The sequence below is a fragment of the Thermobia domestica genome, chromosome 14, assembly GCF_964235325.1.
Source record: "Thermobia domestica chromosome 14, izTheDome1.hap1.1, whole genome shotgun sequence".
Lineage (NCBI taxonomy): Eukaryota > Metazoa > Arthropoda > Insecta > Zygentoma > Lepismatidae > Thermobia > Thermobia domestica.
The window spans coordinates 66,645,998-66,673,961 of record NC_137467.1 but is presented as its reverse complement, the minus strand read 5'-3'; the positions used below and the strand labels follow the sequence as shown (position 1 = coordinate 66,673,961).

General features: G+C 34.5%; 2 protein-coding genes across 4 annotated transcripts in view; one reads left to right on the top strand and one right to left on the bottom strand.

The window, feature by feature from the left end:
* Nucleotides 1-27,964, top strand: part of LOC145669708 (uncharacterized) — a 218,785-nt gene that overhangs the window by 88,797 nt on the left and 102,024 nt on the right. The window lies entirely within an intron of this gene.
* On the bottom strand, nt 13,402-13,710 carry LOC145670626 (large ribosomal subunit protein P2-like). The gene has a single exon (XM_081739419.1). It carries the CDS (start codon nt 13,675-13,677, stop codon nt 13,402-13,404), a length of 276 nt encoding a protein of 91 aa, XP_081595545.1. The 5' UTR covers nt 13,678-13,710.

The following is a 27,964-nucleotide window of genomic DNA, read 5'->3' as shown; positions in this document are numbered from 1 at the left end:
GGGAATATGGTAGTGCGTCTGAATTTGCCACAGTAATCCGTCCCCCCCCCCCAAACTAAAATTGACGTGTTTCGGTATTTTTCAAACACACCCATCTACTATGAGATACAACGGTTACCAATTTTGAATGAACCACTCTCTCTCTCTTTATATATATATATATGGTGTTTTAAAACAACGCTGATATTTAGATAAGACAAAAAATATAGACTAACCTGGGTGCACAAATCCTTCTTCTCGGAGTTATACGCTGCCGAAAGCATGTCAAAATGAAATTTAAAGCTCCATAACTCAAAACTGTGGAACCTACCGTAGTCAGGTGAACACTTTACTTAGGAACTAATATATTCGCTATAAAAAAATGCATGTTACAGAATCCTATGGTACCTTAGAAAAAATATTTACGGTCTAAGCATTTGGAATTGCCAAGACAGACTAAAATATTTTATTCTTTTGTTTAATTTGCATGATTATACTTTTCTTTATTTTTCTACTGGAATTGACAATTCTCTTTATTAATTATTTTATGGGAATTAGGAAAGATATTCTGAACAATTTTGAAACACTTAACGCGAAGGCGTAGATAAATAGGCTATTTTATTCGATATTTTTGTGAAATGTGTGATACATATTATTCTGTCCATCTTCTTAATTGAAAATTACCATTTCGTCTTAATGTCCCAAAAAATTAGAAAATTGTCATTGAGAAAAACTTTAGGTTTTGCTAACACTTAATGCTAAGGAGTAGATAAACAGATTATTGTACTTTGTTCTCTTCCTAAAATAAGAATATGTTCTTTCTTTCTTCATGATGACCCTCAAGACTCTTTTTTGGTCGATCGCTACTAGTTCCTCTCAAGGAAAAACGTCGCAGAGCAAACAAGTGAATTCAACATGTGCCAACATACTTTCTGAACAGGGTTGGATGTCAATTCATTCTCTTTCATGAAACAAAAATGCATATCTTCGCTCCTGGCCTTAGAAGCGCTAATATCAGCACATACTAACTTGCTTCTATCGTGATGTAATGAACAAAGTGAAAATTTAAACTGGATTTATGTATCTCATAAGGAACTCCCTTCGGCAGTATTCTTTGAAATGGATATCAAATTTCCAAATTAAGAAAGAAGTTGCGAAACTGGTGTTGCCAGGATTCCTCAAAACTTAAGGTCCTCTGTTGCAACGACCTGCGTCAATGAAAAGCAAGATCGGCGTTTTAATTGGGGTAATATGGATTACTTGAAAAAATGAAATGAAATTTTTGTGTTTTACTTCCCACGGTTATGCCGGTTAGACTAAAGGAGACGGTGATAATGAGAGATGAATGAAATGGTGGAATGAAGAAAGTGAGAGGAAACGGGAGAACCCCGAGAAAACCCACGACCACGGTGTTTGTCCACCACAAAGTTCACTTGGCGGGATATGGATTACTTGAAGAAGATGTTTTCATTCTTCAGTGATGAGAATGATCTTTCAAGCTCTGTACTGAAACATGCAACACTACTAACATACACACAGAAAATTATGTACTAGAGGTTAAAAGCTCTTGTTACACTACTTGAAATAGAAATAGTTTCACTGCTTTTTCAATTATATTTTGCTACTTTTGGTGAACGGTTAGTAATGTATGTTCACGGTGATTCCAAAGTCACATTATCGTAAAAAGAAAATAGTTTAGAAAACTTTTACACTTTTTGAATTATTTTTTTTAAGAAACAGATCAGCAATTACGTACAAAATGTATCTGCTTTTAACAAATCGATAAACTATCCCTAAAATAAGTTCATCAAAGCAAAGCATAAATATTGCACTACAAACGAATTCTACAGGAGTGTTTAACGGATACTTGTCTGTATATATTTGAACCACTGGAACTGTTTCTTCATTTGGTTGGTGTAAATGAGGAAAATACAAAAACGTCACTGAGGATGTGTAGGATTTTTTTCTTTAAAATTTCCTATAGTGTTAATTTTTAAATAATGTTACAATATGTTGTTGCAAATTTAGTTTATTATTAACATTTATTAAAGTTATTGTACACCTTTTTAATTAGTTATGTTGTTATTTAACTAGCTTCAGTGTGAATGTAGTGACAATTATGATAAAGTTCGTTATCCATATATTTAGGAAAATTCTTATGTGAATTTTTATTATTTTAGTAATGTCGTTCCTTATTCGGTTTCGTAAATTGATATTTTGAAAATTGTTCGCCGAGAAAATTTTGATGATTATTACAAAAAGGCGTATTATATTTATAATCTAGTATATATTCCCATATTTTAATGCAACATTGCAATGGAAACAGGCGTATGAACCTCTGATTTACTGAACGTCTCGGGTTGAAATTAGGTTCTCGATGGTAGTTTTAAGTGGAGTTAGTCGTATGGAATTCCTGATCCTGTATATAATTCGCAAGTTTGATGCTGTTAGCAAAAGCAAGGCACTTCATACACTTGAAATGTGATCACTAAATTCCTGAACAAAAGATTGAACTGAAATTGTAGAAAATGTACTAAATGAAGCAATTGGAAAACTAGTCAATGGCATAACCCGTTTCATCTGCTTGCCGATCAGTAAATCTGGAGCAAAATTTTTGGTTGAAAGTTTCCACAAAATTAAGGTAAAACGAGATATAACATTGGGAAAGTTTTAGTAATGTAGTTGAAATTAATCTTACTAGGCAGAAGTTGAATTTTGAGAGCATGGAAAAGGGTACGAACATGGTTCGTAGGTAGTTTTATTTTAGCTTTTCCTTCCACAGAGTAAAATAACTGCATTTCCGAGCATTGAACTGTAACTTATATCTAAATTATTATTTTTTTGGAAAAAAAATCTTGGCATGTAAAAAAAATCAATCACGTGAAATTTATAATATTGACAAAATTTTTCAAACTAGTTTTGTCCCGCAGAATAATAATTAAGATTTCACATATAAAACAGAAGACAAATATCAATGCAAAAATTAATTAATTTTATTCAAATCTGTTCTTTACTGGTGTTTACAAAACCAATTCCCACAAATGTTCAAGACTTGATTACTTGCCAATTTTGATTTCAGTAGAGATGTATGCTTATTGGATCAGAAAAGATGGTTAAGTTGGTTTGATATTTGCGTTTAATTATACCAATAGAGAAATGTGAATTACAAAATATGAAAAATACCTCGTATCTATATACATGGGCCAATGTTAAAGTACTGATATGTATTATATGTAGAAAGCATATAAAGGTATTTCCGTATTTTTTATTTGATACGAATGTTATTAAGATTACATGTACAGAAAAAATAATATTTCAGAAAATATGCCTGTAAACACCTAAGCTAAATCATGAAAGGAAATGTGAAATTTAATCTATTGATAATTTGACAATTACGTAACTATTGAAAACTGGCTACAGCGTCAACTATTTGAGACAAGATTGGGAGATTAATACACATCAGTTGTCACTAAATTTCATTACAGATGTTTTCTTTCAATATGCCCATGTATAATCTTTATTAAAAAAGATGAACTTCATTATTACACAATTTCTATTTTCGTATTTAGCTAAATAATTTTCTTGCATTTTGAGAGTTATTTCGCAAGAATTCTTTAGTGTATTTTCAATTATCAAAATTAGCCTTGTTAAACTAGTAACAGCAATAGGATTCTAATATAACAAAAACGAATGCGGTGCATATCTTCCGAATTATAAGTGAGTTTAGAATAAGTCAAATTTCCAGTTTATATATATCATCAATTGTAAGTATAATTTTGTTTTTGGCATTTGTAGGGATATATTTCCTAACAGCTAGTAAAATAACGACACTATTTTAAATACTGAATTTACATAATTTATTACACATTTCATGAACAATAAAAGTAAGTAGGTATACGAAACATTGTTAGTACCATGGAATCTGGAAGATTCGGGTGTGTAGGTCATGTAGGCAGACTAGAAGAAAGTAGGAACGCTTTCCAAGTTTTAGCTGGAAATGCAATGGAAAAACGTTAGGTAAACCTAGCCGCAGACACGACGGCAATATTAAGATGGATCTCGTAGAAATAGGAATACAAAATTGAAACTGGATCCGATTGGCTAAGGACATAAGTGTAGAGCCTTTGAGGACTGGGCATTGAACCTTCCAGTTCCAGAAGCCATAGATCCTGTTAGTTAGGTTAGATATTGTTTGACTTTGGGACAGTTTTCGACATTCCACTACATCGGAAATCGAACTCTTGCCTGCTCGCAGCGAAGTCGAGAGCGTTACCATAGTAGCTGTGCAGCACTTTACCCCTGTAGCTGAAAAATCAACCTTTCTCCAGGGCTTCCTGAGAGCAAGGACTCAATTTTCCAGTGTCGCACGATACGTGATGCTCCCCGTACCGTCCAACTATGGGAATCGAACATATCGAAAACTCGTTCTCTTTTATGCCCCCTTTTTAGGGGTGTACTAGTTCCCTCTTACTGCCACTTTTTAGGGGTGTACTAGTTCCTTTATGAATACGTTTTCAACACCTATTTTAACATAGCAGAAATTACGTAAGACTACGAACACGTAGCATACCTAATAAAAGAGTATGGCTTATTTTTCAACCCTTATTTTAACATTGCAGAAATTACTAAAGACTACGATCATGTAGCAGAACTGATAAAAGAACATGGCTTCTTTCAACCACTATTTAATATAGCACATATTACATATAACTATGAACACATTTTCCAACCACATACTTAACAGCAGAAATTATATAAGACTACGAACGTAGCAGAGTTAATAAAAGACTATGAACACATTTTCCAACCACTATGTAACATAGCAGAAATTATATAAGACTACGAACACATTTCGCAACCCCTAAATAAGAAAGGCTACGTCTAACTTTTTAACAATTCTTTAACATAGCCTACGGGTGTACTCGTTCTCTTTTATGACCATTTTTTAGCCTCTTTTTTAACAGAGCAAAAATTACGTAAGGCAATAAACGAAGAGACTACGAACCCATATTTTAACAGCACTCCTATGCAAAATATCAAAAACTACCAACATAACAGAGAATAATGGGGGTGTAATCGTTCCCTATTATCAACCCCTATTTTAAGAAAGCAGAGGTTACACAAGAAAGGCTACAAGCATATTAACATAGCAGAGCTGATAAAAGAGTATGGCCTATTTTTAACCCTATTTAAAATAGCACAAATTACATAAGACTATGAGCATATATTACACGCAACTATTTAATACAGGAGAGAATATGAACCAATAAAAGGTGTGTATTCGTTCCCTTTTATCAACCCCTATGTAACATAGCAGAAATTACACAAGCATTTATATGGTACATGTCGCAAAAGTACTGACCATCGAGGACAAAGGTCAAATATTTACGCGTAAATGACTCGTAAACGGAGCAACATATTGAGGTTCTGTTTCCACATTTGGTAATAGGTCATCAAGTACTAAACGTCGCGAAAATACTGAGCATCGAGATCAAAGGTCTAATATTTAAACATAAATAATTTTTAAACAAAGGTACATATTGAGATGATGTTTCCTCATTTAGTAACACGTCATCAACTACTACAAATATCAAAAGTATTGACTATCGACGTCAAAGGTCAAATATTTAAACCCGAATAACTCGTAAACGGAGCAACGGATAAATTTGTGACCTATTCAATTTTGTGCCAAGGAGAAAAAAGTGAAGGAGGAATAAATTTGAGAGGCTTATTTACTTTTCTATTAACCAGAATAAATCAAAGAAACTCCATTTTAAGTAGCTCAAAATTTCCGTACCTTTTGGGTTATTCAAATAAACGAAAATGAATTTGGATAGAATATTTATTTTTGAACTAACGAGAAAGAAAACAGATATGCCATTTTAACTAGCTGAGAATTTTGTCATCTTGTACTATTTAAACAAACGAAGGGATAAATTTGGGTGACCTATTTAATTTTGTACCAACAAGAAATGCCGTTTTAACTAGCTCAGAATTTATTAACTACCTAAATCTTTTTATGCTAACCTAAAAAAGGCGAAGGTCCATTTTAACTATTTGAAAATTGTATATCATCTTGTACTATTTAAATAAACGAAGAAATATACTGGCGTGGTCTATTCATTTTGTACCAACGAGAAATGCTAATTTTACCCGCTCAGAATTTCTAGACCATGTTGTACTATTTGGACAAACGAAGGGATAAATTTCAGTGACCTATTCAATTTTGTACCAATGGAAAATGACATTTTAACTAGCTGATTATTTTAAATCATTTTGTACTATTTCAATAAACAAACGGGTAAATTTGTACTAACCAGACAAACGAAAAAGGAATCAGAATTTATGTGTAACTTTTGTACTGTTCAAATAAACAAACGAATAAGTTTGTTTGTCCTACGAGAAATGTCAGCTTAGGGAACTCGGCATTTTATACCATTTTGAAATATTTAATAAAATAAAGGAATATATTTGTAGTAACCAGAAAAATCAAATAGGGACTCAAAATTTATGTACCCTTTGTACCACTTCAATAAAGGTAAGATTAAATTTAGCTGTTCCACATTTTATACCCATGAAAGAAAAATGAACGTCCATTTTAACTAGCTGAGTATTTTATACCATTTTGTACTATTTAAATAAGCAAAGAATAAATTTGTACTAGCTAGAAAAAGGGGAAAACGACCAGTTTAACTCTCTCAGAAGTTCTATACCATTTTGTACTATTTAAACAAACAAAGGGATAACTTTTGAGTGAGCTTTTCAATTTTGTAGGAAGAAAGCGAAGAAGGACCATTTTAACTATCTCAGACTTTATATCATTTTGTAATACTCAAATAAACGAAGAAATAAATTTGGATGGAGTATTTAGTTTTGTACCAAGCACAAAAAGAATTAAAAAATGAATAAATATATTGGCGTGTCCTATTTCCTTTTGTACCAACGAGAAAAAGCAAAGAACCATTTCTAACTGGCTTAGAATTTTATAGCTTTTGTGACATTTAAACAAACGAAAGGATAAATTTGTACCAAACCGAAAAAGCAAAGAAATACTATTTAACTAATAACTTTTGTGCTACACAAATAAACAAAGGAATAAATGTGTACTAGCCAGAAAAAGCTAAGAAAGACCATTTAAACAAGCTCAGCATGTTATACCTTTTTGTGCTACTCAAACAAACGAAGCAATAAATTTCAGTGGCTTATTTACTTTTGTACCAACGAGAAACGCCATTTGAAATAACTGAGAATTTTATAACTTTTGTACTACGCAAATAAAGGAAAAAATAATTTTGTACCAACCAGAAAAGTGAAGAAGGGCCATTTTAATTAGCTGAGTATTTTATACCATTTTGTACTACTCAAATAAACAAAGACAGATTTGAAAATGAAATGAAATCTTTAAGTTTTACGTCCCACGGTTATGCCTGTCAAGCTAAGGGAGATGGTGATGATGAGAGATGAGTGAAATGGTGGAATGAAGAAAGTGGGAGGAAACGGGACAACCCCCCAAGAAAACCCACGAGCACGGCGTTTGTCCACCACAAAGTCCACACGCTGGGATCGAACCAGGGACCCCAAGTACCGGATTTGAACGCTCTACCACTGAGCCACTGCGCCCCCAAGAAATACATTTGAGTGACCTATTCAATTTTGTACTAATCAGAAGAGAAGCAAAGAACGGCCATTTTAACTATGAGTATTTTATACCATTTTGTACTATTGACAAAGGAATAAATTAGTACTAACCAGAAAAAAACAAAAAGGACTCAGAACTTATGTATAACTGGTACTTATCAAATAAACGAAAGAAAAAAATTTGGATGCTCTACCAACGACAAAGAAAACGAAGGAGGACCATTGTAACAAGCTGAGTATTTTACACCATCTTGTACTACTCTAATAAACGAAGGGATAAATTTGAGTGACGTATCCAATTTTGTACCAATGAGAAACGAAATTTTAACTAGCTAGTATTTTATACCACTACTATGTAACCGTTGACTAAAATTAAACTTAATCATTGTCTCACTTGCAAAAGAAATACCCAGAAATGCATTTGTCGCTATGGCTCTTACATATAAGTTCCTTCGACGAAGGTTTAGCTGCGAGCCATATTTCGTTTCTGATTTCACTATAAAAATTGTATAACACTGGAACTAGTCAGTACTATCACGTTTTAGCTACACTTAATCGTCTAGTTATTACCTTTTATTTCCTGTAAAGGCAAGGAAAGCTTCGATTTTCCGTAAAATTCTAAGCGGAGTATAAATCAAGGACACGCCTCCTTCTGATTACAACTTCATCACAAGTACCTTCAAAAACATCCGCGTTCTCTTGAGCAACACATGATGACTATTTTTCATGTCAAAATAGTCCCATGGTCCACTCAAGATTTTTCAATGTTTTCTATTTGCAAGAAGGTATTAAATTACGTAACAATTAATTTAGACGATTTACACAAATTTTTGTAGATATTAGCCCAAAACAATTTTATTCTGTTTCATATGCATGCAAACAAATTTTTACCTACGCTGTAATCTTTATGACGCTTCAACCTTGGCATTACATTTTAGAGCAACCAACAGATGCCGACACACACACGATTTAAACAAAATAGTTGCGATATTTGCTGCATATCAATAAATGCTTAAATGCTTACACCAGATTTAATGAAAATTTTGTAACAATCGATCAGTTATTGCTCCAAAAATAATATTTAATCTGCACTTTGTTCTATTCCCGTTAGTAATCTCACAAAACGAGTAGTTAATATTGTTTAATTTCTTTAAAATTTACCAAAATACTAATGTGTTTGTCTTCATTCTTTTCGGACTCTATTTTCTGCTGTTTAGATTGCAGCCCCGTGAATATTATTCATCCTATTCTTATTTATGAATTTATTGTGAATTACTGTCATTAATATGCCCCCTGTCATTTTTAGATTCTAAATATACTCTTTCATAATAATTCTAATGTGCAGCTCCATGTAGAGTATGGTAATTTAGTTATTATTGGCCTAAATATATATTAAACGCATTATAGAATTTCATAACCACAACTGAGAATACTAATTACAATGGTTACCTGAATGGCATAATCTACTTTTGAAACGTACCATTTAAACACAGACTGGTACAAGTATAGCATAAACGCTCCAGTTAAATACATTTGAAACCGTAAATTGAAATTACTGTTTCAATTTCCCCCCAGCTGGTAAAAAAAAATATTTCGAGAGAATATTTTTTTATTTGGCTTTTTTATGCTTTATAACAGATTTTAAGTTCCCTCGCTTGCATATGATCTTCCCTTACTCTTTGATCAACCTTTATAAGTTATTTTTGTTAATCATATTTCTAATGGAATTTGCTACTTATTCATTTTTCATTATAGCAGCGGTTAGCACAACAGTGATTATGTTTTATGAATGATGAATACACACATATATGAAGACTCAATATAATAACAAAAAATCAAAATAGCTTGAGCAACCATGCTCATTAAACTATTTAGAGCCACTGCAGGATCCTATCAACTGCAGGCTCACGTGAAATTTCTAAGAATACCCACGGAAGTTAGGAACTTAATAATCTAACTTTACTTATTAATTAATAATGATTACACGAGTAATGAAAAAATTGGTAAGAATGAAATAATCACTGCGCACTTATCCTATTATGAAGCAAAATGAACAGCAACTATTAAAAACCGTATACACTGTTACCGACAATAATATAGTCCAGAAAGTTATTTGTATCTCACTCTCTCTATATATTTTTTTTTAATTAAATAACTGAAGACGATAAGTATTGTTGAATGGAGTTTAACAAAAGTTTCTCAAATTGCAAGGAAAAGCAACGAAACAATGCAAGAAAGGAACCAAAATTTAACACATTTTTATTCTTCCTCTTTCGGATAATCTTTTAAAAGAGCCTCTCTTTTCTTTTCACTGCAATTGAACAGTTTAATATTTGAGAAATTTTGTGCTCGAACCTCTCTCCCTAGTAAGTCTTTTAATTCTACGTTATTTTTATTAATCTTTGTGATAATATACGGGCCGAGGTATGTCAACATATACTTGTGCGTTAAGCGTTTGGAAGCGTCCGACAATGGATGCGTTTTTACCATAACTAGATTTCCACGTTCCAAAATAATCTCTGAGGAGGACTTGCCATGTGCCTTTCTGTTATTTTTGTTTCCTAATTTGGGGACAACCTCGATATAACGTTTGTCATTCTTAATATCTCTTAGTTCATCTGGCCACGGGAAGTTATCTTTGTGTTGCTCTGCAGCGGAATAAGAGATGAAAAGCTCTGCAGGCGTTTGCCCAAGTGCACTATGGTAACTATAATTTAAAAGGTCTTGGGTTGGTTTCACTACATCTTTCCATTTAGCGTGGTTGTTATTGCAACATAACCTTATAATTCTATTCAATTCTCGGTGAGTTCTCTCCAATATCCCATTAGCTTTTGGGTTGTAGGGCGTTGTAGTGACGTGTATTATTTTATGTGCCTCACAGTATTTACGCCAGAGACTAGACAAAAATTGGGGACCTTGGTCCGAGAGTATAAATTTCGGGTACGGGAACGTATAAAAATAATTCTTTTCCAATACGCGAATTATTTCTTTCGTAGCTGATGTTCGAAGCGGGAAGTAACATACAAAACGACTATATACGTCTATTACTGACAAAATGAAATAAAATCCATAACTGCATGGCAGCTTACCCACAATATCCACACAAATCTTTTGGTGTGGCCTGTCAGCTTCTATTTTATAGGTTTCCCGTCTTACAATCCGATTTGAATATTTTGTCTTTGCACAAATTTCACAATCGCTTATAAAATCTTTGAAACTTTTTCTCTGGTTCTTCCAATAAAATAATTGTTTGGCAAATTTCACACATTTGTCAACCCCGAAATGCCCTTTATTGTGTATGATTTTTACAAACTTTTGTACCAAAGTTTGAGGCAACACCAAAACCCAACGTTCATCCTGAGAGTTCCGGACGAATAGAATGTCATCAACTACTTCAATATTATTATTACCTGCGTTATTCGCTAATTTCTGTTTTAGCTGATTGCAGAGTTTATCATTACGTTGCTCTTTCAGTGTTTCTTCTCTATCTAACGGGAAATCATCTGCACTGGTTACAAAATAAATACATTTTTCACCAGCGTCACTGGTATCATTAGGAACATTGCGACTTAATACATCGGCAATACTATTGTCAATTCCTTTAATGTGGACAAAGGTTATGTCAAACCTTTGCAGCTTCAATAACAATCTTGTTGTCCTCGGATCCAAATTCTGTAACGTGAACGCATAGGTAACAGCGTTATTATCACAGTGAACAACTATTTTTCGCCCTAAGATGTAGTAGTCAAAATATTCACACAAATAAACTACCGCCAACAACTCCATCTGGAAAATGGAGTACGAAAATTCGTAGGGTTTTAGACGCCTACTGGCATATCCTATCACACGGATCTCTTCCGGAGTATCCCCGTACTGTGCCAAATATCCTGCTATAGCCCCAACCGACATATCTTTCTTCCCCAGTCTTATGAACTACTACGCTTCTTCAGTGTGTGACAAATATGCATATGTAATTTACACGTAGAGAATCAGCAAAAAAGGAAAGCTGATATATGGTTGGCGCCCATGCGTATTTTCTCAGCCATGAGTAGATTCCGGCTATACTATTACTCATTCGAAATTCTAAATTAGTCCGAAATTTTAAATTATTTCGATATTACCACTTTGTGACATTCATCTTGATAACTAGTACATACATCTTGAGCCCACATTGGAAAAGGGTAGTGGTCCAGGGAAGAATATTTCTTCTACCTTCGTCGAAGGAACTTATATGTAAGAGCCATAGCGACAAATGCATTTCTGGGTATTTCTTTTGCAAGTGAGACAATGATTAAGTTTAATTTTAGTACTGACTAGTTCCAGTGTTATACAATTTTTATAGTGAAATCAGAAACGAAATATGGCTCGCAGCTAAACTTACGATACACTGCCATGGGCAGCTTAGCCATTGGTTTGGGCATTACGTAGATTTACTCCCTAATATTATGTGCAATTAAATTCAGCGTTATTAACCACGATGTAGCCTTTAAATTTCAGTAATTTGAAAATTTGATGTCTCCCTATCTCCCTTCACAAGTTTCGGCTGCTAATTCAAAATTGCAATTTAAAGAATTCAAATAAGCATTGGGCAACAAGCAAAATATTAAATATTATGGTATAGATTGATTTAGTTTCAGCACAGTTTCCGAATTTTTCTTCTAGTACGTTGGCATGCCAAAACTTAGTAGGTTAGTTTAAATTTCGGCAAACGATTGTGCATGTATACCTGAGTTAATGAATGTGTGCATGTTGGTGATTGGTGCTTATAGGGAGTTTCTGGTTTCTTGTATTTTAATAGTAATTTCGTAGGTTCTCATGTCCATAAATGTATTTCATCGTCATGTACATAATCATAATGTTTCTTCGATTTGAATGTAAGTGTAGCCGGGTATATGTTCCCTTCAGGAACTGATACTAGCAGGCGAAACTGGGAAATAATGCACCTGTCATAAGTTAAATAATATATTAGTTTGTTATACATAAAGGTATACAATAATAAGCATATTGCAAATAGGTGTACTCCAGTATATATCTGTAGCTCACGGAGGGACCGTAGGAAGTCCACGAGCTAGTTACAATTTAAAAAGAAAATGAAAAATAATTAGCTAATTTCTTATATGTAGTTGTAGATGAAACTCCTTATAGACACCAATTACTATTTGTCTTAGGTTAAATGGTTATAACTTGCATGGATATGTGTTAGTTGCATGTACAGTGTATGTAATCTTGTGATTTAAATATAGATCAAAGTACCTATTAACTAACTGCAAACAATGAAACTGTGCTTAATATTTATTACGAACGCTACTGAAAATATATATACAAAAGCTATACTTAAAAAGAAAATCCAAGGAAGTTTTGAGAAAACATTGGAATCTATGTTAAGATTTTTTTTTTTTTGTTGCGTGGACATATGATGTCCTATGTAAGCATATGTTAACTGATATCACAACGATCTACGACTATTAAAAATTATCCTACTTTGAACGCAGCATTATTATTATTGTTGTTTACTATAGGCTATACGAAGTTAGATCATAATATTAAAATACAGTAAACTTTATATTTAGGTCTTACGGTTCAACCGTGAATGGGTATAGATTAAATTAGTATAAATGGATTGAAGTCTCCATGGGATGGGGGAATGCTGTCCTTGGCAAGAACCTGGAAGAACTTATTTCCATATTGTGTTCCTATGAAAATCAAGCGAGAATTCCGTTGCGTGACACTTCTTTACAGTTGATCATGTTTAGTTATTGGGTGATTCAGTGTTGTGTTCGTTAGCTACTTACTTTCTTTCTTTTCTTCTGCAGCAGCTGCCGCCGGCGCTCCTGCAGCTGGAGCCGCAGCTACACCTCCTGCGGGCATTGATGCTAACTTTTCATGTCCTTTACTAATAAGTTCATCAACATTTTTTCCTTTTAATTCGTTTATCACTTTCTTCAGTTTTTCACTGTCTGATTCAATTCCAACTGAACTAAGGATTTTCTCAATGTCTGCAGCCGATGGGCTTTCCTTTCCGCCGAGAACGGCCAATAAATAAGCTGCAACGTATCGCATCCTTCACGTTCCTTTTCTACACACCTCACGTTAACATATGCTTACATAGGACATCATATGTCCGCGCAACAAGAAAAAAAAATCTTAACATGGCGGTTACAATGGCGACTCAGTCACAGGATTTCTTTAGTTTAATGAATCTTCTGATTGTTGTTTCCTTTGCCTAACTTTAAAAGAAAAGAAAAAAATGTTACATATAATTTGTTTACTTTCTTTCCTTGCATTTGATTATTTACCGTTTATTTTCTTTTATGATGTCTTGGTACAGTACTTCGTCTATCACATGGAGACAATAATTTGATTACTGAAATAATGGAGAAGGGAGACTATTAATAATTTAATGGCTACATAAGTAAACATCATACTGTTTTATGTGAATAGTTGTAGGGGAGAAGTCTGCGTGTCTGGCTGATGGCTGACTGTACATGGTAGTGTATGTATGAGTCAGTGGTTAAAAAAGTCGAATATGCTGGTTAATTTTATGAAAGAAAGTGGACGTGAAGCTGAGATTCACGCATGTTGTGAAGTGAAATGTGACGAACAGCATGCCGAGTCAGTGAACTGTGGTTCCTGCTCTCGATGGTATCATGTGAGCTGTTTGAATCTAACTCGCACACAAATAAGAGTATTAAGACAGGATACACAGCCATGGAGCTGTCCTGATTGCAAACACAAGTTCAATGGCGGTGACAGTTTGGAAAATAGTGAGAATAGGGGTGCAGTGAATTTTCAGTTTGGTGCTCCAAGTAGTAATAATATTGGTAGTTCACCTTTGGTAACCCTTGATACTACAAGAAAAGGTGACAGTGTTGACTCGACTGCCACCACATCTGCGGCAACAGGTATGGGGAGTGCAATGGTAACTGTGCCTGTTGCTGAAGGAGAGTTATCAACGGGGAATGAGACACTCATAAAGCTAATGGCTGATATGATGGCCAAACAGCAAGAAGCGTGGGAAAGATTTTCGAATACTGTTAGTTGTCACCTAGAGTGTAAATTAGAAGAAAAACTTAAAGAAAATTCAGATAATTTAGAACATAAGTTAAACGCTAAGTTTTCCGAACAATTAGAAGAAAAACTTAAAGAAAATTCAGATAATATAGAATCTAAATTAAACGTTAAGTTTACTGAACAGGACAGGAAGTTAGAAGGAAAATTAGGACAGTTAGAAATAAATATTCGGCAAGATGTAGAAACGTTGAAAAATGATTTCTCAATCAGATTGCAAAAACAATGTGACAAGGTAGAAAAGATTGAAAGTTACGTTATAGTTAATATTAATGAATTGCAAGACAAGTTGAAATCAGATATTAACATTTTGTCTGAAAAATTGGTTAGTGTAGATCAGAAATGTGAACATGGGCTAGGTGAGGTTAACGAAAGAGTAGATAACCTTGACGATAAATTTGCTAAGGACATTGCTAAGATAAATGAGGGAATGGAAAATTTATCTGTTGATGTAGACACGGTTAAGATTTATGTAAACGGAAAGACCAGTAAAGTAATGGATCAGTTGGAAGGTGAAATTCGGAAACTGAAGGAAACTGACACAGATTTAGAAAGAAAACTCCAAGATATTACACAGAAGTGCGATTCTCTCAGTGTGAGATTAGACAAACAGGGAGATGTAGTTTCGAAGAACACTGAAGAATTCGCACAAAAGCTTACTGGTGTGCAGGAAATATGCAATACCGAGGCAAGAAATATTGCCTACATTCGGGAAAACGTAAATCAAATGCATGCTGTTGTTGAAGGATTGACGCAAACAATTGCTTGCGAAACTACTCCAACCACAAGTGCAATTGATCAGAGTGTAACTAAGAACTGGGATGATTCCGATCGAGGTAATGATTCGGAAACAAGTAGTAAAGCCCATACTCACTTTCACCATAGTAACAGGCGTACAAATGAGGGTGTTAGGCACTCAACCCCAGTCAGTCGGCGGAAAAGATTGAGATTTTCGGATGAAGAGAAGGGCAATAGAGTACACCACGGGAGAAAGAGACTTAAGTTTTCCCGCAATGAAACAAGTGCAAATGGCAGTAGTACGGTAACCGCGACTTCGAGTAGCTCGTGCAGTGAGGATTCTGATACCTCACACCAAGATAGGAAGTGGCATGGGAAAAAGTCAGTCTCGTTCGATCATAGAAAGCATCGTCGGAGTTCGTACTTCCGCGATCTGCGTGATTTTCCCCGTTTCAGTGGCGTTCTGTCCCAGGGGACAGCACGGATATTTCTGGAGGACCTCACTGAGACAATGGAGTTATATGATCTAAACGAGCGAGATCGGCTTTATATAGCAAGACGGTGTCTCGATGGATCCGCTAGATCGTGGTACCGTAACATTTCACATAAGGTTAAAACTTTCAATGAATTTGTTCGTCGTTTCAGGCGCCAATACATATCCTCTCATCTTGAAGAAGTTCAGAAAAGAGCATTGTATGGTTTGAAATATGATAAAGCGAGATTTCCGTCTCTGGTAGACTTTGCCTGGTTTGTTACCGAAAAATACCATTCCACAGTTTCTAACCCATGTGAGCAGGAGCTTGTGGATCTTATAATGGAATGTCTACCAGCGGAGGAAAGCCGCATACTTAAACTAGGACCCATCACTACCGTCAGGGATCTCACGCTGAGACTCGCCAAGGTTGATTGCAAGCCTGGTGATCGGCTAGAAACATCTAGCAATCAAAATGGTAGTAATAGAAAACTCGCTATCCGTCAGGCAAAAGCTGAGCAAATTACGCAGGGTAAAACTAACAATGTAGTTCCACCGAATTCTTTTAAGGGTAGGGACAATCAGGAGGAACGAAAATATGAAGAGACTAAAACTACGCGAAATAATAGTAGCGTAAATAGCACTAAAAATAGTAGCGATACTTATAGGGGAAATAACCGTAAATACTTTAATAGCCGCAATGGTAACAATAATGGTAATAAGAGATTTAATAATAACCGAAATGGAAATAGATTTAGGCAAAATTCCATTGTGGCAAATAACCAAAATTTTAATTCGGCTAAGAATAGTGCAAATAACAATGATTTTAGGATGCCTATGCCCCTGTATAATGGGTTACCTATTCCTCCTATGTACCCGAGATTCGGTATGCCTTTACCGTATTTCAGCTACGGTTATCCTGGTATGCCTCCATGGCATAATCAAACCAGCCAGAGTTATTCTTCCTCTACTAACACATCTCCTGTGGTAGCTAGTTCTACTGGTCCTAGTCAGGGTTCTGCTAGCACAGAAGGAAATCAGAGCAAGGGTTCGGAAAACTCGCGGTGCAGTCGTCCGTAAGTGGGGATGTTGACGATTGCACCGGTGAACCTCTCTCCCCACAACAAGAAATAGATGAAAACGATTCGGAAACAGTAGTTAAAGAATTTATTTCGGTCAACTCTAATTTGGAATACCCTTTGAAATTCCGTACATATTTCGTGCTAAAAGAGGATCCCGAATACGAAGATAGAAATTTTGAATCCTATCCCTCACCATCAGTTGTTTGTGAGGTGGGTGGAATTCCTATTCGTGTAATCTTGGACACGGGAGCAGAAATTTCTTTGCTAAATTATAACGTTTGGAAGCGAATACAAGACTATCATCCCTCGGCAAAATTGAAGCCCGTTCCTAATTTGAGTCTAAGTGCTTTTGCAGGTCAAGATAGATTTGTCATTAAGGGAATGCAAACACTGACAATTAATATACAGGGAAACCTATTTGATGTCCCAGTATTCGTAATTAAAGATATGAAATCAGATTTTCTTTTAGGCTCACCTTTTTTCGCTAAATTTGGAGTTCACCTTGATGGTGAAAATCGAAAACTCTATTTGAGGAATAATTACGGTGACAAGGTTTCCCTAGATATTAATTATCCAAGTGTTTTGTTAATTCAAATCAAAGATGAAGTTTCCGGTGAATATCAAAAATCAATAGAAGATCTGGAGACAAGTGATTATAATCCTATCTCCGAAGAAGAGATTAGAAATTATATTGAAGACAGGAACGACTTAGATAGTAATATTAGTGATCAACTGTTGAAACTCCTGTTAAAGTACCGGCATCTCTTTTGTGAATATCCTCGTGAAATAAAGTGTGAACCATATAAGATCCAACTTACTGATAATAATCCGGTAGTAGGGAAATTATATCCCATCCCTCAATCGATGCAGGCTGAATTTGAAAAAGAAATTGACAAGTGGATCAAACTAGGAATTGCAAGAGAACAACCAAGCCCTTATAGAAATCCAATCCATTGTGTTAGAAAAGCTTCGGGAGGGGTACGTCCAGTAATCGACCTACGGTTGTTGAATCAAAAGGTCATTACTCCCCGTATTCAAGTAGAGCCTATAAATGAAATCTTAACCCGCATATCCCATAGTAAAGTATTTTCTTCAGTTGATGCAACTATGGGATATTACGGTGTAAAGTTGCATGAAGATTCAGTATCATGCACAAGTTTTGTTTATTTAGGACGCCAATATGTGCTATTAAAACTCCCGATGGGATTAAAATCATCTCCGGCAGTATTTCAGAATGTTATGAATTCATATTTTGGGCTCAAGACTAGGAATTTCGTAATAGTATACCTGGATGATCTTATGTGTTTTAGTAACTCGGTCGAGGACCATTTTCAGCATTTAGAAACAGTCTTTAAAATATTTCAGAGTGCCAACTTTTCCTTAAATTTCAAGAAGTGCCAGTTTGTGCAATCTGAAATTTTATTTCTTGGGCATATTGTCAATGGATTAGAGATTAAAGCTAACCCCAAGCATAACCAAGCCATCCGACAATTCCCAATTCCAACAACTAAGAAGAGACTTCGTTCCTTCTTAGGAATTTTAGCGTGGAGGAAAAAGTTCTTCCCTCACTTCTCCAGCCTGACAGGTCCTCTTTATGACCTCCTGAAGAAGGATCGCAAATTCAAAATGGAACCTCAACACATTGAGCTTTTCAATCAATTGAAAGAAATGCTCAGTAGTCCACCGGCATTAAGCCAGCCTGACTTCAACAAAGAGTTCCATATCTTCTCAGACGCTGCTATGTCGGTTGGGGCTATAGCAGGATATTTGGCACAGTACGGGGATACTCCGGAAGAGATCCGTGTGATAGGATATGCCAGTAGGCGTCTAAAACCCTACGAATTTTCGTACTCCATTTTCCAGATGGAGTTGTTGGCGGTAGTTTATTTGTGTGAATATTTTGACTACTACATCTTAGGGCGAAAAATAGTTGTTCACTGTGATAATAACGCTGTTACCTATGCGTTCACGTTACAGAATTTGGATCCGAGGACAACAAGATTGTTATTGAAGCTGCAAAGGTTTGACATAACCTTTGTCCACATTAAAGGAATTGACAATAGTATTGCCGATGTATTAAGTCGCAATGTTCCTAATGATACCAGTGACGCTGGTGAAAAATGTATTTATTTTGTAACCAGTGCAGATGATTTCCCGTTAGATAGAGAAGAAACACTGAAAGAGCAACGTAATGATAAACTCTGCAATCAGCTAAAACAGAAATTAGCGAATAACGCAGGTAATAATAATATTGAAGTAGTTGATGACATTCTATTCGTCCGGAACTCTCAGGATGAACGTTGGGTTTTGGTGTTGCCTCAAACTTTGGTACAAAAGTTTGTAAAAATCATACACAATAAAGGGCATTTCGGGGTTGACAAATGTGTGAAATTTGCCAAACAATTATTTTATTGGAAGAACCAGAGAAAAAGTTTCAAAGATTTTATAAGCGATTGTGAAATTTGTGCAAAGACAAAATATTCAAATCGGATTGTAAGACGGGAAACCTATAAAATAGAAGCTGACAGGCCACACCAAAAGATTTGTGTGGATATTGTGGGTAAGCTGCCATGCAGTTATGGATTTTATTTCATTTTGTCAGTAATAGACGTATATAGTCGTTTTGTATGTTACTTCCCGCTTCGAACATCAGCTACGAAAGAAATAATTCGCGTATTGGAAAAGAATTATTTTTATACGTTCCCGTACCCGAAATTTATACTCTCGGACCAAGGTCCCCAATTTTTGTCTAGTCTCTGGCGTAAATACTGTGAGGCACATAAAATAATACACGTCACTACAACGCCCTACAACCCAAAAGCTAATGGGATATTGGAGAGAACTCACCGAGAATTGAATAGAATTATAAGGTTATGTTGCAATAACAACCACGCTAAATGGAAAGATGTAGTGAAACCAACCCAAGACCTTTTAAATTATAGTTACCATAGTGCACTTGGGCAAACGCCTGCAGAGCTTTTCATCTCTTATTCCGCTGCAGAGCAACACAAAGATAACTTCCCGTGGCCAGATGAACTAAGAGATATTAAGAATGACAAACGTTATATCGAGGTTGTCCCCAAATTAGGAAACAAAAATAACAGAAAGGCACATGGCAAGTCCTCCTCAGAGATTATTTTGGAACGTGGAAATCTAGTTATGGTAAAAACGCATCCATTGTCGGACGCTTCCAAACGCTTAACGCACAAGTATATGTTGACATACCTCGGCCCGTATATTATCACAAAGATTAATAAAAATAACGTAGAATTAAAAGACTTACTAGGGAGAGAGGTTCGAGCACAAAATTTCTCAAATATTAAACTGTTCAATTGCAGTGAAAAGAAAAGAGAGGCTCTTTTAAAAGATTATCCGAAAGAGGAAGAATAAAAATGTGTTAAATTTTGGTTCCTTTCTTGCATTGTTTCGTTGCTTTTCCTTGCAATTTGAGAAACTTTTGTTAAACTCCATTCAACAATACTTATCGTCTTCAGTTATTTAATTAAAAAAAAATATATAGAGAGAGTGAGATACAAATAACTTTCTGGACTATATTATTGTCGGTAACAGTGTATACGGTTTTTAATAGTTGCTGTTCATTTTGCTTCATAATAGGATAAGTGCGCAGTGATTATTTCATTCTTACCAATTTTTTCATTACTCGTGTAATCATTATTAATTAATAAGTAAAGTTAGATTATTAAGTTCCTAACTTCCGTGGGTATTCTTAGAAATTTCACGTGAGCCTGCAGTTGATAGGATCCTGCAGTGGCTCTAAATAGTTTAATGAGCATGGTTGCTCAAGCTATTTTGATTTTTTGTTATTATATTGAGTCTTCATATATGTGTGTATTCATCATTCATAAAACATAATCACTGTTGTGCTAACCGCTGCTATAATGAAAAATGAATAAGTAGCAAATTCCATTAGAAATATGATTAACAAAAATAACTTATAAAGGTTGATCAAAGAGTAAGGGAAGATCATATGCAAGCGAGGGAACTTAAAATCTGTTATAAAGCATAAAAAAAGCCAAATAAAAAAATATTCTCTCGAAATATTTTTTTTACCAGCTGGGGGGAAATTGAAACAGTAATTTCAATTTACGGTTTCAAATGTATTTAACTGGAGCGTTTATGCTATACTTGTACCAGTCTGTGTTTAAATGGTACGTTTCAAAAGTAGATTATGCCATTCAGGTAACCATTGTAATTAGTATTCTCAGTTGTGGTTATGAAATTCTATAATGCGTTTAATATATATTTAGGCCAATAATAACTAAATTACCATACTCTACATGGAGCTGCACATTAGAATTATTATGAAAGAGTATATTTAGAATCTAAAAATGACAGGGGGCATATTAATGACAGTAATTCACAATAAATTCATAAATAAGAATAGGATGAATAATATTCACGGGGCTGCAATCTAAACAGCAGAAAATAGAGTCCGAAAAGAATGAAGACAAACACATTAGTATTTTGGTAAATTTTAAAGAAATTAAACAATATTAACTACTCGTTTTGTGAGATTACTAACGGGAATAGAACAAAGTGCAGATTAAATATTATTTTTGGAGCAATAACTGATCGATTGTTACAAAATTTTCATTAAATCTGGTGTAAGCATTTAAGCATTTATTGATATGCAGCAAATATCGCAACTATTTTGTTTAAATCGTGTGTGTGTCGGCATCTGTTGGTTGCTCTAAAATGTAATGCCAAGGTTGAAGCGTCATAAAGATTACAGCGTAGGTAAAAATTTGTTTGCATGCATATGAAACAGAATAAAATTGTTTTGGGCTAATATCTACAAAAATTTGTGTAAATCGTCTAAATTAATTGTTACGTAATTTAATACCTTCTTGCAAATAGAAAACATTGAAAAATCTTGAGTGGACCATGGGACTATTTTGACATGAAAAATAGTCATCATGTGTTGCTCAAGAGAACGCGGATGTTTTTGAAGGTACTTGTGATGAAGTTGTAATCAGAAGGAGGCGTGTCCTTGATTTATACTCCGCTTAGAATTTTACGGAAAATCGAAGCTTTCCTTGCCTTTACAGGAAATAAAAGGTAATAACTAGACGATTAAGTGTAGCTAAAACGTGATAGTACTGACTAGTTCCAGTGTTATACAATTTTTATAGTGAAATCAGAAACGAAATATGGCTCGCAGCTAAACCTTCGTCGAAGGAACTTATATGTAAGAGCCATAGCGACAAATGCATTTCTGGGTATTTCTTTTGCAAGTGAGACAATGATTAAGTTTAATTTTAGTCAACGGTTACAACTATTTAAACAAAGGAATAAATTTGTACTAACCAGAAAAAGCGCAAAAGGACCGTAATATTCAAATAAACGAAGGAATACAGTTTTGTGACCTATTCAGTTTTGTAGCAAGCAGAAAAAGGAAAGAATTTACACTCTGTACTAATCAAATAAACGAAGAAATAAATTTGGGTGGCCGATTTAGTTTTGTAAAACCCACGAAAAAAGCGAAGAAGGTAAATTTTACCAGCTCAATATTTCTGTATTATTTTGTGCTATTCGAGTAAACGAGGAAATAAATTTGGGTGATTTATTTTACTTTTGTAGCAATCAGAAGAAAAGCAAAGGTTTATTTTAACTACCTAGTCATTTTATACCATCTTGTGCTACTCAAATAAACGAAGGAATAAATTTGAGTGACCTATTAAATTTTGTAATAATCAGAAGGAAAGCAAAGAAGATCCATTTTAAGTAGCCAGCATTTTATACCTTTCTGTGTGATTTAAATAAACGAAGGAATAAATTTGAGTGTTCTATTTTTTATGGTACTAGATTTTGTACTATTTTGTATATTGTTGTCACCCAGAAAAAGGGCCACTTTAAAGTAGCATTACTAATTGCCTCTCCCATCACGTAAAAATGCGTTACATATGGAGATTTTGCCTAATGAAATTACACTAAAATACTAATGTTAATAGCCGTTTGCCTTCCACTAGTAAGGTGCCCTGTTATACATACACACACCCCCCCCCACACACATAAATATATATATATATATATAAACAAACTTGCGCTCAATAGACTGTACCTTAGGATCCTCACTAAACTAATAACACAGATGTTAGGTAACTCATTCTTAACGTTTTTTATTTTATTCAAAACGAATTAATATTGAGAAGCTTAAATATCTGCAGCACTTGAAATAATAGTTTTTTAGTTGAATAAAATTGTTTACTGCTAATAATTCAGCATTTTTATAGATGGTGTGCAACATGGAACTTAGAAAAACTTTTCATTTCCTTGGTGAGTTGATTTTTACTTTGGTATGAACTCTTCTTCGTCTGGTTTTTCTTCTGTCTTTTCGTCTATTAACACTGTGATCCAAAATGGTCATACATGCTGTTTCTTCTTCTTTATTACCTCTTCATCCCTCAATAACGCTAATTGCTATACTCTGGTCTACAGAATTAAATTAAAATTGAATTATGACCAACCTTCTTCTAATTGAATATTTTTCGTCTGTAACCAATGGCAGCTCTGGTTGGTTAAACCTCAGGTTCAAATATTTAGTTAGTGTCCGGGAAACTTCGGACTTTAGCGTCGCCGTTAGTTGTTTGCCAACTTATAATAAATGTAAGACCTAATATGCGAAACGCACGTCCATTAACAATAGAAATATGAGCCTAACTTAGTGACGGGAGAGGCAATAAAAGTTTCTTTAGCAATGCTACTTTAAAGTGGTCCTTTCTCTGGGTGAACCAAACAATGTACCAAATAGTACAAAATCTAGCACCACTAAAAATAAAACATTCAAATTTATTCTTTCATTTAATTGAATCCCACAGAAATGTATAAAATGTTGAGCTAGTTAAAATGAACCTTCTTTGATATTTTTCGTGGTTGGTACAAAACTAAGTGGACCACCCAAATTTATTCCTTCGTTCATTTGAGTAGCACAAATTGGCAATTCTTTCCTTTTTCCTGCGTGCTACAATCTGATTAGGTCACACAAATTTATTTATCGTTTATTTGAGAATTACCAAATGATATAAAATTCTGAGCTAGTTAAAATGGTTCTTCTTCGCTTTTTCTGGACAGTACAAATTTATTCCTTTGTTTGTGTAGCTTTTGTCTGTTTGGTAAAAAACTAAATAGTCACAGCAATTTAACACTTCATTAAACATTATAAAAGGTATAAAATTCTAAGCCAGTTAAAATGGTCCTTCTTTGCTTTCTCGTTCGTACAAAAGGAAATAGGAAACCCACATTTATTTATTTATTTCTTTAAATGCAACAAAAAGTATAATGTGCTGAGTAAGTTAAAATAGTCCTTCTTTGCTTTTCTTCTGATGGGTACAAACATAAAATAGACCACTCAAATTTATTCTCTCGATTATTTGAATAGCACAAAAAGGTACAAAATGCTGAGTTAGTTAAAATGAGCCTTCTCCGTCTTTTCTGGTAAGTAAAAATTTATTCCTTCGTTTATTTGAATAATAGAAAATCTACAATGGCCCTTCACTTCTCCCAGTTGGTTCACAAGAAAAGAGGTTACTCTAATTTTAATTTTTCACTTTTTTCTGGTTCGTACAAAACTAAATACCCCATCGAAATTTATTTCTTCGTTTATTTAAGTAGTACAAAATATTAAATTCCGAGTTAGTTAAAATGGTCATTCTGCGCTTTTTTTCTTGCTACAAAATTGAATAGTTCACTCAAAAGTTATCCCTTCGTTTGTTTAAATAATACAAAATTGTATAGAACTTTTGAGCCAGTTAAAATGGTTTTTTCGCATTTTCTACTTAGCATAAATTTATTCCTTTGTGTATTTAAACACTACAAAATGGTATGAAATACTCAGCTAGCTAAAATGGACGTTCATTTCTTTCGTGGTGTAAAACGTAGAGCACCTAAATTTATTCTTTCTATTATTGGTGTAGTACAAAATGGTATACAAGTCTGTGTTAGTTAAAAGAATCCTTCTTTGGTTTTACTGGTTAGTACACAGTTATTCCTTCGTTTATTTCCGTAGTGTACAAAATTATATAAATATTTGGTACAGAAGTCAATAGGACACCCAAATTTATTCCTTCTTCACATTCTTATACTTGAAACAAAACGGAATAGGTCATGCAAATTTATCCGTCGCTGTTTACAACTTATTTAGGTTTAAATAGTTGACCTTTGACCTCGATGATCAGTATTTTTGGGACATATAGTAGATGATGACCTGTTACTAAATGTGGAAACCCCTTCAATATGTGGCTCCGTTTACGAGTTATTTGGGTTTAAATATTTGACCTTTGACCTCGATGGTCAGTACTTTTGGGACATTTAGTAGTTGACGACCTATTACTAAATGTGGAAATAGCATCTGAGTACGTCTCACCATTTACGAGTTATTAGGGTTTAAATATTTGACCTTTAACCTCAATTGACAGCATTTTGGGACATGTAGTTGATGACGACCTATTACTAAATGTGGAAATAGCATCTGAGTACGTCTCACCATTTACGAGTTATTAGCGTTTAAATATTTGACCTTTAACCTCAATTGACAGCATTTTGGGACATGTAGTTGATGACGCAATACTAAATATGGACACACCTACTCAATATGTGGATCCGTTTACGAGTTATTCGTGTTTAAACTTTTGACGTCGATGATCAGTACTTTTGGGACATATATTATTAGATGAATTTTTGTGTAATTTCTGCTATGTTACATAGGGATTGATAAAAGGTACAACCCTGCTATTGGTTCAATCTCTGCTGTGTTAAATAGGGGTTGAAAAAAGGAGTAGTAAAAGAGAACAAGTACACACCTAGGCTATGTTAGATAGGCGTTAGAAATGGTGTTCGTAGTCTCTGTGTAATTTCTGATTGGATTATGTGTTCATTGTATTAAGTAATTCCTGCTATGCTAAAATTGGGATTATAAAAGAGAACTAATACACACCCATTATTTTGTGTTATGTTTGCAGTCATGCCTATGTTAAATAGGAGTCTGCTAAAATATGCGTTTGTAGTCTCTATGCTCATAATATTATGTAACTCTTGCTATGTTAAAATAGGGGTGGAAGAATAAGTCAAACTCTCTTATTAGCCCTACTACGTGTTCGTAGTCTTTTATAATTTCTGCTATGTTACATAAGGGTGGGAAAATGTGTTCATTGTCTTTTATTAGCTTTGCTGTGTGTTCGTAGTCTTACGTATTTTCTGTTACGTTACATAAGGGTTGGAAAATGTGTTTACTGTCTGCTACGTGTTAATAGTCTTATGTAATTTCTGCTATGTTAGTCGTTGAAAAAAGGAATATTTTCTCAGGTCTGCTATATGTTCGTATCTTAAGTAATTTCTGCTATATTAAAATAGAGTTTGAAAATAAGCTATACTCTTTTATTAGCTATGATACGTGTTCGTATACTTATGTAATTTCTCCTATGTTAAATAAAGTTGGAAATGTAATCATAGTCTTTTATTAGCTCTGCTATGTTACATACATGTGTTCCTAGTCTTATGTAATTTCTGCTGTTAAAATAGGGGTTGAGAAATGCTCATGAAAGGGAACGAGTACACCTCTGGTTGTAAAAGGGAACGAGTATACCCCTAAAAAGGGGGGCGTAAAAGAGAACGAGTTTTCGAGGTGTTCAGTTTTCCATAGCTGGACGGTACGGGAGGCATCACGTATCGTGCGACACTGTAAAATTGAGTCCTTGCTCTCAGGAAGTCCGGGAAAAAAGTGATTTTTCAGCTACAGGGGGTGAGGTGCCGCACAACTACTTACTATACAATATAGATTGTGATATAATAAAATATAATGGCATTCATTAATCACCTTTATTTGTTTGCTGAATACACAAATAATGTAACATGAGACTTGAAATTGTTTCTGTTCTCAAGTTAGATGTTTAGCTCTATGCGTGTTGTGTGTCCGATTGTACATCGTTCAACAAGGTAGTATTTTCCCCCCTCGTCAGCAGCTTTTAGTGTTTTTCCTATAATATTTCTGTATTATATACTTCATATATTCAACATGGACAACTCCGTTTCTTAAGATATTTTTTTATCCAGGACATGTACATCCACTACCATTTCTAAGTGTGGCATACTTATCACAACGATAATGTTAGGGTAAATGTGCTCAGTTATTAAAAGAAAATGTGTTACGTAATAAGTAGTGCACAAAATCGGAAATAAAACTATGAAAGTGCGTTGAGGACTTTGATGTTTGAATTGTGGCACATAATTCAATAATTGCTCAAGCTTTAAAACGAAGTGCTAATAATGCAACAATGACCGGACTTTCATTTTGTGCAGAAGTACTATGAGTGAAGGAAAGTTCGGCTATCACACCGTAATTCTCCGTTGCTACCAAACATGTACCTGTGCATCTTTTGTGGTGTAAATGAAAAGCCACGTAATGAGCTCGACGTACTTTGGAAGATTTTCACTCGTAGCTTAGCTCGAACGCAGAACATATCTTCTCAATTTTAAGTTGACACTATATAGTTATAGCTCGTTGTATGACTACATGGTGACAAAATACAGCAGAGCAGAAGTATAGTCGGGGTATTTCTTACAGTCATAAAAATTATGCATTTTTCGTAGATTTTCAGCCAAGTAATGCGTCTTTGGCGAATATGAACATCAAAAATGCTATATCACGCAATTTATGTCAATTTGTCCTACAGAAATTGTACTTATATAAGCCATAAAACGAATTACACAGGGTGAGTCTGCAACTTTGTTCACTGCCTATATATCAGAAGTGATTAGAGATAAAAGAGTGAAACAAAGAGAGAGATAAGAGTGCCAGCGTGTGCATCGAGTGAAATATATTGCTTTACTCTCAAACCCCTCTAACAGTAAGTCAGGGGATTACTCAAACACTTCAAATAACAAAGATTTTGAGATATATCGTTGCATGTGTCAGAAAGAAAGAAACAAACAAATATGTAGAAAACATTTTTCATGTGGGCCACCGTAACTT

What these genes read in the sequence shown, in the direction of transcription:
- LOC145670626 (XM_081739419.1), bottom strand. Translation starts at nt 13,677, where the DNA reads ATGCGATACGTTGCAGCTTATTTATTGGCCGTTCTCGGCGGAAAGGAA.